Source organism: Podarcis tiliguerta (assembly GCF_965153285.1).
Source record: "Podarcis tiliguerta genome assembly, chromosome: 11".
In the NCBI taxonomy this organism is placed as follows: domain Eukaryota; kingdom Metazoa; phylum Chordata; class Lepidosauria; order Squamata; family Lacertidae; genus Podarcis; species Podarcis tiliguerta.
The window spans coordinates 32,882,268-32,894,991 of NC_139544.1; the positions used below are offsets into that span (position 1 = coordinate 32,882,268).

General features: G+C 44.9%; 1 protein-coding gene across 10 annotated transcripts in view; it reads left to right on the plus strand.

Moving 5' to 3' along the window:
- The first annotated feature begins 6,447 nt into the window (after nt 1–6,447).
- SSBP2 (single stranded DNA binding protein 2) overlaps nt 6,448–12,724 on the plus strand; it is a 116,370-nt gene continuing 110,093 nt past the window's right edge. The window contains exon 1 of one of the 10 annotated variants that reach the window (XM_083404236.1): nt 6,448–6,639. In XM_083404236.1, the coding sequence (XP_083260362.1) occupies nt 6,581–6,639 (59 nt within the window). In that variant the 5' untranslated portion in view covers nt 6,448–6,580. Of the gene's footprint in view, nt 6,640–7,116; nt 7,194–12,724 lie in introns of those variants that run through there. The other 9 variants (XR_014503085.1, XM_083404245.1, XM_083404241.1 and 6 more) reach the window with 9 other exon arrangements.

A 12,724-nucleotide genomic window follows, 5' to 3' on the forward strand; every position in this document is an offset into this window, starting at 1 on the left:
ATTTGCAAAGGAATTATACATTGTGGGGAAATGTATTTTCATGTATTCAATGGTTTGTGTTTTGTATGCATTCTTCTTTAGCAAATAATGACAGCCAGAATAAAAGATTATAATAGTTTGTAGTAGTCTAAATTTGCTCATTCCTTATTTGATACATCACATACTGGTCTGGCTGATATTTCAAATTGAAGCAGGTTGAAACCCAGAAAGTTTAATTGCAGTTGTAGAACCATAAACTAGTTCAGGCTCACTGAAGTGGAATGGTATGTGAACCTTAGCAAGCCTTTTCTGAGTTTTCTTCTGAATCTTTTGTTCGTTTATCGCTTTGGTGGGGAAAATCACTGCTGGGGCCTCAGAATAGTTGAGGGAATAGCATCAGTAAGGGGCGTAATATTGAGATAGCAAATTGGAACATGATAACTTGCAGAAATGCATCCATTTGGTAACAGTGATTTGCTTTTATTATAAAAAAGGACAACTGAGTTGTCACACAACTTGAAACTGAAGGGAAAAAGTTCACCTCCAGAGATACTGTTGAACAAAGAGCAGCAGCAGCTCTGTGGGTCAGCATGATATGTTTTATAATCATCCATATGGAGGTGTTACAAATGAAAAAACCTCCCAGACACAGATCCCATGTTGCTGAGCCTGCACCAGATCCATTCACCACTCTTTCCCACTCAATGTACCATTCATGCACCACACGCCACTTCAAAGAGACACAGTGAAATCTGAGTAGCCACCCCTAAAACTAGTAGAATTCTTTTCGAACAAAGACTTGCCATAGACGAAACCTGAGTACACTGCAGGAAATTGGTTTGGGGGCTGGTGTTAATGTCCTGGTTTAGATAGAAACAGGTTAGACCTAAGAAGAGCCCAGCTGGGTCAGATAAAGGCCCAACTAGTCTAGTATTTTGTTCTCATGGTGGCCAACCATATACCTCTGGGAAGCCTGGAAGGAGAACCTGAATGCAGTGTCCTGTCTTGTGAATCCCCAGAACTGGTATTCCACAGACATAGTTGAGGTAGTACATAGTCATCAGAGCCAGTAGGCACTGATGGCCTTATCCTTCATAAAGCTAATTTTATTCATTGTTTATATCAGAGGTTTTCAACCTTTTTGAGTCCACAGCTCCCTTGACCAGCTACATTCTTTCTGTGTGAGCTCAGGAGCCCAGTTATGTCACCCCTTGCCTGCAGAGCTGGGAGTCTCTCACCCCTTTTCAAACACCCTCTATTGTGGAGTGTTCCCTCAGTCTCCTCTCCTCTCTCTTCTCCTTCAGAGTCCTCTGAGCAGTTGCAGCTGCCCCCCCCCCCGGTCTCTGAGCTGCCCCCCCTCTGCTCCAAAGAGAGGTGCCTCCTCACACTGCCCCACAGGGGCCTGGGAAACACCCCCTGGCTAGTCCCAGAGGCACCATTCACCTAGGGAGCTTGTAGCCAGGGTTGCTGCAACAGACAGCTGTGCAAGCCTTGGGGAGGCAGAGACACAAGAGGGCATCAGAGGAAGGAGGGAGGAAAGAGGGACAGAGGCCAGTGTTGCCCATGGCACCCCTGACCAGCATTCAAGGCACCCCAGGGTGCCATGGCACACTGGTTGAAAACCATGGGTCTATATAATTTTAATAGAGTATTTCAGTTTGATTGTGTTGCTTAACAACAACAACAACAACAACAAATTGCCTACCCCAAAGCACAGGGGTAAGTTGGGAGGAAAAAAAGAGATTAGATAGATTCCCAGATCCATAAATTCCCTACTCCCCTCTTGGCTGCCATTAAGTGTCAATGATGGCTTCCATAAACCAGTCTTTGTAACACCCTCTCCCTTGGCAAACTGGCAATCAAATAAATCTAGTACCATTGTCTCCCACTCTTTCCTATATCTTTCACTTAATGGGTGGTCACTGGTGGAGAAGGGGAGTGCGGGGGGAACGCACTGCCCCCAGCAGCGCAATCCTGGTGAGGTGCCATTGTGGCTGCCCCCTTGCCCACGCTGGGCACCACACCCCCACAGGCAGTGTGCCACACCCCCAGGACACGCGACATGCCCCCAGGAGGCGCTTCACGCCCCTGCAGGCGATGCGCCATGCCCCCAGTATGCATGCCAGCCCCGCCTCTGCCTGCTCTCCACCCCCCAGTGCCGGAGCATGAAGCGCCACCACTGTGGGTGGTATAGATATTAAGTAATCCATTTGGCTTTATGATATGCTAGAAGCCCTATCTTCCCTTGCACCCCTTCCAAATCTAAAATGGATTTATTGATACTCTGTAGAACATAGGGGCAGTATGAGCCTCTTACCTAAATTCAGTTAGGTATAATGTCCCATGGGGGATGCAGGTGGTGCTGTGATCTAAACCACTGAACCTCTTGGGCTTGCCAATCAGAAGGTCAGCGGTTTGAATCCCAGTGATGAGGTGAGCTCCCGTTGCTTGGTCCCAGCTCCTGCCAACCTAGCAGTTCGAAAGCACGCCAGAAAGTGCAAGTAATACTGCTCCAGTGGGAAGGTAAACGGCGTTTCCATGCCCTGCTCTTGTTTCGGTGTTCCGTTGCGCCAGAAGCGGCTTAGTCATCCTGGCCACATGACCCGGAAAAATTGTCTGCAGACAAATGCCAGCTCCCTCAGCCTGTAAAGCGAGATGAGTGCCACAACCCCAGAGTCGTATGCGACTGGACTTAACTGTCAGGGGTCCTTTACCTTTTTATAACGTCCCATGTAGTCATGGGTTAACTAGACAATCGTAGACAAAACGGGGACACTCATCATTCTATTACAATATGTGACAAAATCATATTATAGTGTTACTATGAGCCTGACAGGCATATACCTTTGACTGGCTTTGAAGGCCTCTCTCTTTTCATTGGCCTTTAGAGGACAATTTCTATTGAGCTCATGTATACTTGTGTGTCATGACCCATGACCTGCAGACCTTGCAATGTGTGGTGGAGGAACTGGATGAGGATCAGGCTACTTCCCTGGATAAGAACTACAAGTTCCTTCTTTGGGGCCCTTCCAGCTGGAGGCTACCACGCTGCCACCATGGTGAAGCAGAATCATTGTGCCCCAGCCACACAACAGCCAAAGATGGCAAGATAAGGTGAGGGCAGCCCCTCCCGGGAGGCAGAGCCTCCAGGTCTGATCAACATCTTTTGCCACTTCCTTAAGAGAATATTTAACCAGTTGCCTCCACCACTGCCCTGCCACCAGCAGTTTCAGGTCCTGTTCTTATCTGTTCTGCCTGTTTGCCATCCACTTCCAAATTACAGGAATCCAAACTACAGGCAGCTGGCTAGCTGGGGTAAATTATGACAGTGTAATTTACCTGTATTCCAAACTTTGTTCGGGAGCAGGTAAGGACTAACTCTGTGCAGCCCCAGCTGAGCCCTGGCTCAGTTTGGAGAGGCCAAGCTCTACCAAATCCAAACTCTGAGGTCCTTCTGGATCTTAGGTTTAGATTGTGCTGCATGCCAACTTTTCCCCCTCCCCAAATAAACAAAAGAAAATATTAACATCCCCAACCTCTATAATTCCATTGTAGGAAAAATACTATAACCCACAGGTCATTTCAGTTGCTCTCCTCTGTACCTTTCAGAGATTGGGTGACCTGAATTGTACACAGTTTTCTAATTGTGGCAGCACCAAACAGTTATCTAATGACACCCACATCTGCTATTCTGTTGCCTGTAAAACCCAAATTGAACAGATCCTTTGGAGCTCTTCATAGTCTGTTCAGGATATAATCATCCTGAATAATTTGGTCTTGTCTGCAAACATATTTACTTCACTGTTCTACATCTACACCCCTGCCTTAAAATCATTCAGGAATGCAAAACAGCACCAGTCTCAACACATGACTTGAGGGATCCCACTGCTTACTTCCTTCCATTGTAAAAACTTCCCATTTGTTCCTTCCTCACATTACCTTGTTTTTAAAACCTGTTACATATCCGGCCATAAGAGGAACATTCTCTTACTTCATCACTGCTAAGTTTTCATAGAAGCCTTCTGTGAAGTACTTTGTCAAAAACCTTTTGAAAATCCAAATATATTACGTTTGTCAGTTCATTTCTATCTAGTTGTCTATTGACACTCTCAAATAATTATAAACGATTCAAAATTCAAAAGCCCCAGACCCCTTTGAAGGCATTCTATGGGTTCTAACTCAGAAAGGCAGCATCATGGTTGCTTGTTTACTTTTAACAGTTCTAGCCTTTTCTCCTGTTTTATCTGAGGCAGAACTTAGGCTGACAGGACTATAATTTCCTGTCCTCTATTCTTCTTTATGTATAGACTCCTAATCCTAATTCCTTCTTTGTAATTTGTGAAAATTATGGTTCTGCTGACACACACACACACACACACACCCTGCTAGTGAATTTTAATATCTTTTATATTTTTTTGACATTGTATCATCATCATCATTGACATCACTATATCCCCATATCACACATCCATACTGGCTATGTTGTAAAATATATCACAGTGATGAATAAACTCAGAAACATAGCACAGACTTCCCTATCCTTTTCCTAACTTGATTTCCTAACCCCACATAGGAGTGAGCTGATTTTAGTCTTGTGTGGCCTACTCTTTTTGATGGAATCCCTATGGCCCACTGCTGCATTTTAAATTTACAAAGCAAGAGTGCAAAGTCAGAATCTCTTAACAGTTAAAGCATAACTAATCTGTGGTATGCAATCCTTTTGTATGAACTCTTACCTAAGAACACAGGAGCCACCTTGTAGAATACGACCCAGATTCCTCTGTTCCAGCATACTTTGCCAGAATCTCAGCTACCAGGAATTTTTAGGAAATCCATTGGAGAAACTGACCTGAAGTGGTCTACTCTTCTTCCCACCACTGCTTAAAACACACACGAACCACTTTCTTTACATTGTAAAAGTTGTGATATGGATCCAGAAAATGCTGTGCCTCTGTGATGACTTGGAAACACCCTTGATTTTTGCTGTTGGCAGCAGGGACAGTTATGAGGTGTGCTTGTATAATGAACTTCAAAAGTCTGCATGCAATTACTATTAGAATCTGTGTACTGGATTTGGGATTTTACAGCAACATGTCACTAGGGAATGTTGTGGATCCTGGAGATACACCCAGCAGTGGATATGGAATGCATGGAGCTCTCATATCAACACAACGTGGGTTTAGGAGGATCTGTAACCCTATGCCAGAGCCCCCTTGGATCCATAATTTTTATGATGCAATACTCCTCCTTGGATGGAGACTGGCTTTGTGTCAATTGATTATTATTATTTAATTGTCAGTTGCATGGGGGGTGTAACACTTGGAATTATTGTGGTGGTAGTAGTCAAGGTCAGGGCATTTTGCTGCCTGAGGTGAGGGACAAGTTGAACAGGGAATTGCAGGCGGGGTGGGTGCAAAAGCCAACCAGACCTCCAGTTGATTTTTCAACATTGGTGAAGGGTTAGCACCCTCCAACTCACCTGAGGTCAGCAGGGCAGCTTAGGGGGGTGACTTTGTGATACACGCACCTCTGACCTTCAGTACTTCACTTCTGCTCCCCTCCCCTGATATATCTGCTGCCTGAGGTAGGCACCTCACTTTGCCTAAGGGCAGGACCAACCCAGGATATTTGTGTTTGTTTGTGTGAGAGATAGACAGACACAGAGACAGAGGCAGACCACTCCAACCAACCAAAAGAGTTTATTTATTAACCAAAGGCAGTAACAATGAGAGACCATTCACCTATTGACTATTGTGGCAACATGATGATGTTTGCAAGCTGCTGGTTGTGTGTAAGTTGGTTTTGCAGGGACTCTGGTGACTGACTGGGTTGGGGGGAGCGGGCAACCTGAGGCAACCTCTGCTGCAAACGAGGGCTGGGTGTTTGTACTGCTGGGTTTGGCGGGCGGGGACCCGAGGGGGCCCTGCGTGCCTCTGGCTCTGGGTGAGGAAGTGGTGGTGGCGGCGGCGGGTCCTCTTCCTTGCCACACGTGGGCTGTTGACATGTAGAGAGGTTGAGACTAGTGGAGCAGCTGCGAGAGGCGGATAACGTTTCTGCTCTGAGCAAAACGGCGAGGGGGTGCGGGGGGGGGGTGCAATGCCGTCGAAGCGAATATCCCGCCAGTTAAGCGGGTTGCAGGACGGACGGCGAAGGGGGCAAAGCCGCCCGCGCGGCGTGGGCTGAAGAAAGCCTGAGCCTCCCTCCTCTGCATTGTGCCGTCTGCTGAGTCCAGTCCGCAGTTTCCGTCTCTCCTCAGCAGTCTCCGTCTCTGGCAGCGGCGGAGGGCGGCGAGGCAAGCGCACGGAACAGCCAGTTGTTTAAAATCCTTCTAGAACCGTTTCTAATTCCCCCTTGCGCCGGGGAAGGGAGAGCGGGAGGGGGAGGAGGAGCCGGAGGCTGGTGGGGGGAGGGAGCCAGCGGAGAGGGAGGAGAGAGCAGCCTGTCCTGGTCTCTGCCTGTCAATCACGGCGCGGGAGGTGTGTCCGAGCTCGCGGCGGGCCAATGGCGTGTGTGTGTGGCGGCGTCTCCATGGTGACTGGGCTGTTCCTGGGGAGGCTGTGATGGGTTGACAGGTGCGTGACAGTCGGAGCTCTCTGCAGGCATGTACGGCAAAGGCAAGAGCAACAGCAGCGTCCCGTCCGACAGCCAGGCCAGGGAGAAGTGAGTACAGCCCGCCGGACCGCACAGCCCGCCGGGGCGGGGGAGGTGGGCGCGCGGACGCCCCGCGCAAAGTAACTTTCCCGCTTGTGGCAGAGGGGGGGCCTCGCAGGAGCTCGCGGGGGAGCTCAACCCCGGCGCGGGAAAAAAAAAACAGGAGGCGGGAGGGGGGGTGATGCCACAAGTAGGGGTGTAGGCAGGAGGGTGAGTGTGCGTTTGTGTGTGTGTGTGCGCGGCGGCTGCGCGCGCGCGCGGCCGCGTGTGTGGTAAAAAAGTGAAGTGCGCGAGACCCTCCCGGTTCAGGCAGCGGCAGGGGGTAGCGGAGCCTCTTGCGAGGGGGGTGGGGCCGGGGCGCGGGGCGCTTCCCCTCCGCTCGGGCCGCCGGGGAGCGGGCAGGACGAGGCGAGGCGGGACGTGCCCCAGCCCCTCGCACGCCCCGGACGGGAGGACTGGCGGGCGGGCAGGCGGGCGGCGGAAGGTTGTAGCTCTCGGGCTGTGCGAGAGGAGAAAGTGGCTCAAGTCGGCGGTGTAGTGCCTCAAGCCTCGGGAGGCTTAGGGTAGGGATTAGTATTTAGGCTGGGGAGCGTTTCCCCGTGTTTGTGTTTTCCTTTCCTCTCGCTCTGCCCGGGTCGGGCTGTGGGGGGGATGGGGACGAAGATGGTGTTGGAGTAACTTTGGTAACAAAAGAGTCTGGGGTTGTGTGCTGGTGTAAAGCTTCCGCTGGGGAGGCAGAAACAGAAGCCTCGTTGCGTTGCCTGCTAACTCCACAACACTCAACGCTCTCCCCTCTCTTTATTATTATTATTGTTATTATTTAAATCGAGACCTAGTATCTTTCTTCCCCCCTCTTCCCCCCTCATTATTTCATACAGCCAGGAACTGTTTCAGCTGGTGCATTCTGGCCTAGGTTTGGGGGGTAAAAGGGTACTATATGCTTTTAAATGAGAAAACGACTGCAATAGTTTGCAGGGTTTTTGTTTTCTAAAAAAGAAAAATGTGTGTAGAAAGGGCTGGGGTAGGAAGTGTTCTGAGGCTGAAAGGTGAATTCGGGTTGTTTGTCAGTAAAACTGAACATTCTGTAATGAGGAGAGGAAAAACTTGGACCTGGGTTTCCCCAAGAATTGGGACGTAGTCCTTGTTGGGGAGTGGTGCTGAGGGCAAAAGTAAATGGGTGTTGCTGTGTTTTAAGTCTGTTACAGTGTTAATGAAGGAAAGACACCCCCCACCCCACCCCACCCCCTTACAGGAGAGTTATTACTTCCATTGCAGTACCTTGAGTCACCTGTTATGAAGACACCAAAACTTAAAAAAGTACACAAAGTCTTGTTGTAAACAGTGTTCACCTGATCTGCAAAATTGTAAACAATGCTACACACATTTTTGTGTTCTCTTGTAGTAAGACATCTCATTCTCTTCATCTTGTTGTGTGATTATTTTTACCAAAGAATTGGTCAAAGAGAGTACATTGAAAAGTAGTCTTAACAAATTCAAAGTAAACCATAATTTATAGGGGTTATTATGTCAGTTTGCTTGTGATTTAAAGTTTTCATTTTGCTCATTGGAAGTTAGTTATAATTACAGTTTTCATTTTCCTCACTGGATGTAGTAGAACACAGAGGGGAGCTGGTCATGAAGCTCGGTCCTGTTGCAGATAGCAAAATATAGTACCTAATACGGCAAATAGTATCATTCTCAGGAGTACTCCTCCTGTACAGAGGCTTGGTCATTGCACTCGTCACCTTCACAGGCTTAGGGTGAGGTTTCTGAGATCAGGGACCCCCAGCCAGAAAAGGTTTTGGTATACATTGTCTTTAAAAAATGTCGTTGTACATAACTTTGAAGCTTCACTCAGAATGAGAATGAATGTGCTAAACATGATTGGGAAGTTTCCCTCAAGGCAGTTTGTGCTGAACCTTCACCTAGGTTTTCCTTGCTGCAACCTTTTGAAGAAGAGAGTTACTTCCTGATTCCAGAGACAAAGAAGCAGGCCACAGAGACTTAAATCATTTGTCAGATATTTGATTTTGGCATGTCTAAGTCTGTGTGGAGAAAGGGACACAAAAACTAATAGTGTGACTAAAATGTTAAACAAATGGATGAGTTACATAAACTTAAACCAGAGAACCAGTTAAAACAAAGCATTTAGAAACTCTCTCACCCGTTTATGTACATTATACAACAATACATTTCTTGGCCAAAGTTACTTACAGTAGCTGGATTTTTTAGTTGTGATTATTGTATTTCTTCAAGTTTGTAAACTATATTGCCGAGTAGGTTGTGTGGGAACAAATGTAAAATAGGGCCCTGATGTAGACCTTAGCTGTGTTGATGGTTCTTGGAAAGTTTGTATGCATCTGAGATGCTGTAATGTTTGATACTTTTTTCTACTCTTAACAAAGGCATGCTCCAAGATAGGACACTACGTGAATAACTGTTTAGTTATAGAAGACAAACTAGCTACACTCAACTGTCACCAAGTAATAAGTACCCTTTGAAGTGAAGTTTAGGGAACTGCTAGATGGTGCTATTTGATCTAAATACATTTGTCGCTCCATTCATTACAGCTTGCAGCAAAGGATCTGTATTCCTCTTGTACAGTTTGCCTGGTCCTATGCAATATTTTAAACTAATAAATCTGAAAATACTTGAGTGTTATGTCCTCTTTGTTGGGTAAGGATCGTAGTCTAGAATTTGGCAGGGGGGATCGTTAGATGCTTGATTCTTTTGGATATTGCTGTATATGCAATTATATGTACTGTTTTTTTCTTTGATAAATCTATAAAGCAATGTTGCTTTTTATTATAGTATTTTTCCACCGCTGTACAATTTTAACCCTAGGGATATGGTTCTATTGAGAGCAGTGATATCAAAATAGAGGTGGGAGGGAAGAGAGAAACATCTTTCTGAGCTTTTTATACACTAATGATGTTCTGAACCACAAGCATGATTGGAGGTTAAAAATTTGACCTGAAACATTTAGTTTAGAAACAATTTCTTTTAAATAGTTACTGTATATGTTTTGCTGGAAGAGTATGATGTGGCTATTTACTTTGAATGCATTTATCTTTCTGTATGAGTATTTGTAGGCTGTATGTAAACATTACACATGGCTTCAATCCAGGTTCCAATTTTGCATTCTTAATGTCAGTTGACCTAAATAGAATATATATGCTTAAATGGATCCAGGATTACAGAAGGTGAAAGTCAAATTCTATTCATGTTGACTCCAAAATTTTGTTTAATGGGGCTTACTCCCAAGAAGTTGTGTTTAGGTTTGTATGAAGATTTGGGTGCTGGGAATCATGTTTCAAGATACTTGTAAACTGCAATTTATTTACTTCATCAGTTCAGGAATAAAATTGATCGAAAACCTCTCTTAAATAGTATTCAGAGCATTTATATTACAGTGCTGTTAATATACAATGTAAATACACAAGCGAAGTTCTACAGCAGGAGTGGGCAGTCTGTGATCTTTCAGATGTTGCTGGACTACAGTTGCTGTCATCCCTCAGTTTCTGGGAGTTGGAGACCAATAATGTCTAGAGGGCCACACACAGGTTTCCCATGCCTGTTGTACAGTGTGAGCCTGTGGCACTATAAACCTGATGAAAGTGAAGGTTTATATGCCGGTCAACAAGACTGCATATGTTTTGGTAGTCTTTAGATTGCAAACAATGGATTTGGCTTTCTGTCCAGTAATTCATTTTGGGAAATATTTGTTTTTCCTATGCTGACTTTGTTTCAGGAAGTAAGTGTATTGAAGACATCAGATGGTGAATTTCTATGTTGGAAAATACTATTTTTCAGCTTTTACAAGTTTTTCTTGTGGTAGATAACTTTTTATTCTTTCTGGCTCTAGAGAAAAGTGATTGCAAGGGTGCCATATGAATGTTTTGATTTGTTTTAAAGAGTCACTTATGCATATAATTTCATATCCTGTATGTAGTTCTACTATGACTATATAAGGAACATTCATTTTGTGAAAAAGAAAATATATAGCTATGCTGAAGGAGAAAAGGTTCACTTTGATGACTAAAGCTACTATTGTAATAATGGCTATGGACATTTTTCTAAATTTAGTATTTCTCTTTCAACTGCTTTGATAGTAATTTTAAACGGGTGTGTCCCAAAAGATGGGTTAATTTTAATGAGGTGGTAGAATCGACAAGACATTGCTGAAATAAAATAAAATAAAATAAAATCTTCCATTTCTTCTAAAGTAATTTCAGAGGAGTGTGTCAGCAATTGCAAGCTGCCAAATTTGGTCCAATGTAAGAGGCTGGACTAGGTTATATGACTGCTAGTCAAATGAATACTAGTCTTGTCAAGAAGAACACAAAGGCCAGCTTTGTATGTATATATCTCGTCTTAATAATCTAAGATATGGGCAAGCCTTGTGCCTGCTGTCCCTTTTCTCCTTCCTTCTTGGTGTGCTGTGATTAGCCCAGGAAGTCTTAGTTAGCTATCATTTCCCATATGGATTCAATTGGGAATTATGGTTGCCAGGATTTGAATAAACCAGGATCATAAACTGTGGTTTGAATTTGATTTAAGATCTTGTCTTGTTTTGATCCTGGTATATATAGTTTACATAGATGCTGTAGGAAACTATAGTTAATCAAAGATACTTGAGTCAATGGTAGCATGCTCAAGAAGAGAAGGGGTCGTGTGAGGATGGGATGGTCAGACAGAAGGCTCATGAATATCAAGACTTAATTAGCTGAAATATGTGTGTTTGAACCAGGTTTAATCCTCTGAAAACTGAATTCTCTAAAACTGTGACGTCCTGGCTTTGTTGTAATTTTGGTTTTAATGACATTTTTATTAATGTTTTTATGTAAACCATATTGAGCTTTGACAATGGCACTATAAAGCTGAAATAAAGAATAAATGGAGAGTCCAGCAACCTCTTCCCCCTGAACATCTATGTGACTTTGTCTTGTTTTGTGACAAAATGAAGTTGGATCATATAATGAGAGACCCAGTACTTGTTTTGATAAGAGACCATCCTGGCATGCAAGTATGATGTCTGGAATTTGACCTGTTTTGGAGATGCCTGTTCTTCTGCTGTCTTGAAAGAAAATGCTTTTCTACTTCTTAAAATATAGCTTCTAGAAAATGGTTGTCAGGAAAATGGGGGGGGGGAGGGGGAATGACTTGAATATATTTCCTGCTTCTGTTGCTAAACAGTTACAGGTATTTAGCTAGGGCACAGTACAGAACACATGATGTGGTCCCTGCCCAGAGAACTTAGAATTTGCACTGTTGCTGTGAGTTAGGACTTATTATTTGCACGTAGTTTTGAATTCCTGCTTCTTCTTTTAGAATGATTGCGGATTTAAAAAGATTGTGTGTAGTTTGGCTCTGAATGTTTTCCTCAGAGAATACAGTGAAGCTTAAAGTTTATGTGTGAGACAATACCAGCAGCTAGTGGTTTCAGAACTCGTGTCATACAGTCTGTTTCTAGTTAGCAGGCTAAGAGGCTCTCTTCTGAATTGACTTAAGTTTTGGGAACTCATATATGTGTATAACATGGGTTGACTTCTATACCATCCATATGTGCTAGGTTCTAGTATATAGGTGTACTAGCTCTGACTATATTGTAGCAGACAGTTTCTCTTAGCTTTCTTATAGGTAAAGGTAAAGGGACCCCTGACTGTTGGGTCCAGTCGTGGACGACGCTGGGGTTGCGGTCCTCATCTCACTCTATAGGTCGAGGGAGCCGGCATTTGTCCGCAGACAGCTTCTGGGTCATGTGGCCAGCATGACTAAGCTGCTTCTGGCGAACCAGAGTGGTGCATGCAAACACTGTTCACCTTCCCGCCGGAGCGGTACCTATTTATCTACTTGCACTTTGACGTGCTTTCGAACTGCTAGGTGGGCAGGAGCTGGGAGTGAGCAACAGGAGCTCACCCCATTGCAGGGATTCGAACCGCTGAGCTTCCAATCGGCAAGCCCTAGGCTCTGTGGTTTAGACCACAGCGCCACCCATGTCTTATAGCCTTCTTATAGCCGCCTTGTAGCCACTTGTAAATAGTGTTCAAAGTATGAAACATGCCTCTGAGCAGCCTTATAACATAGCTAGCAG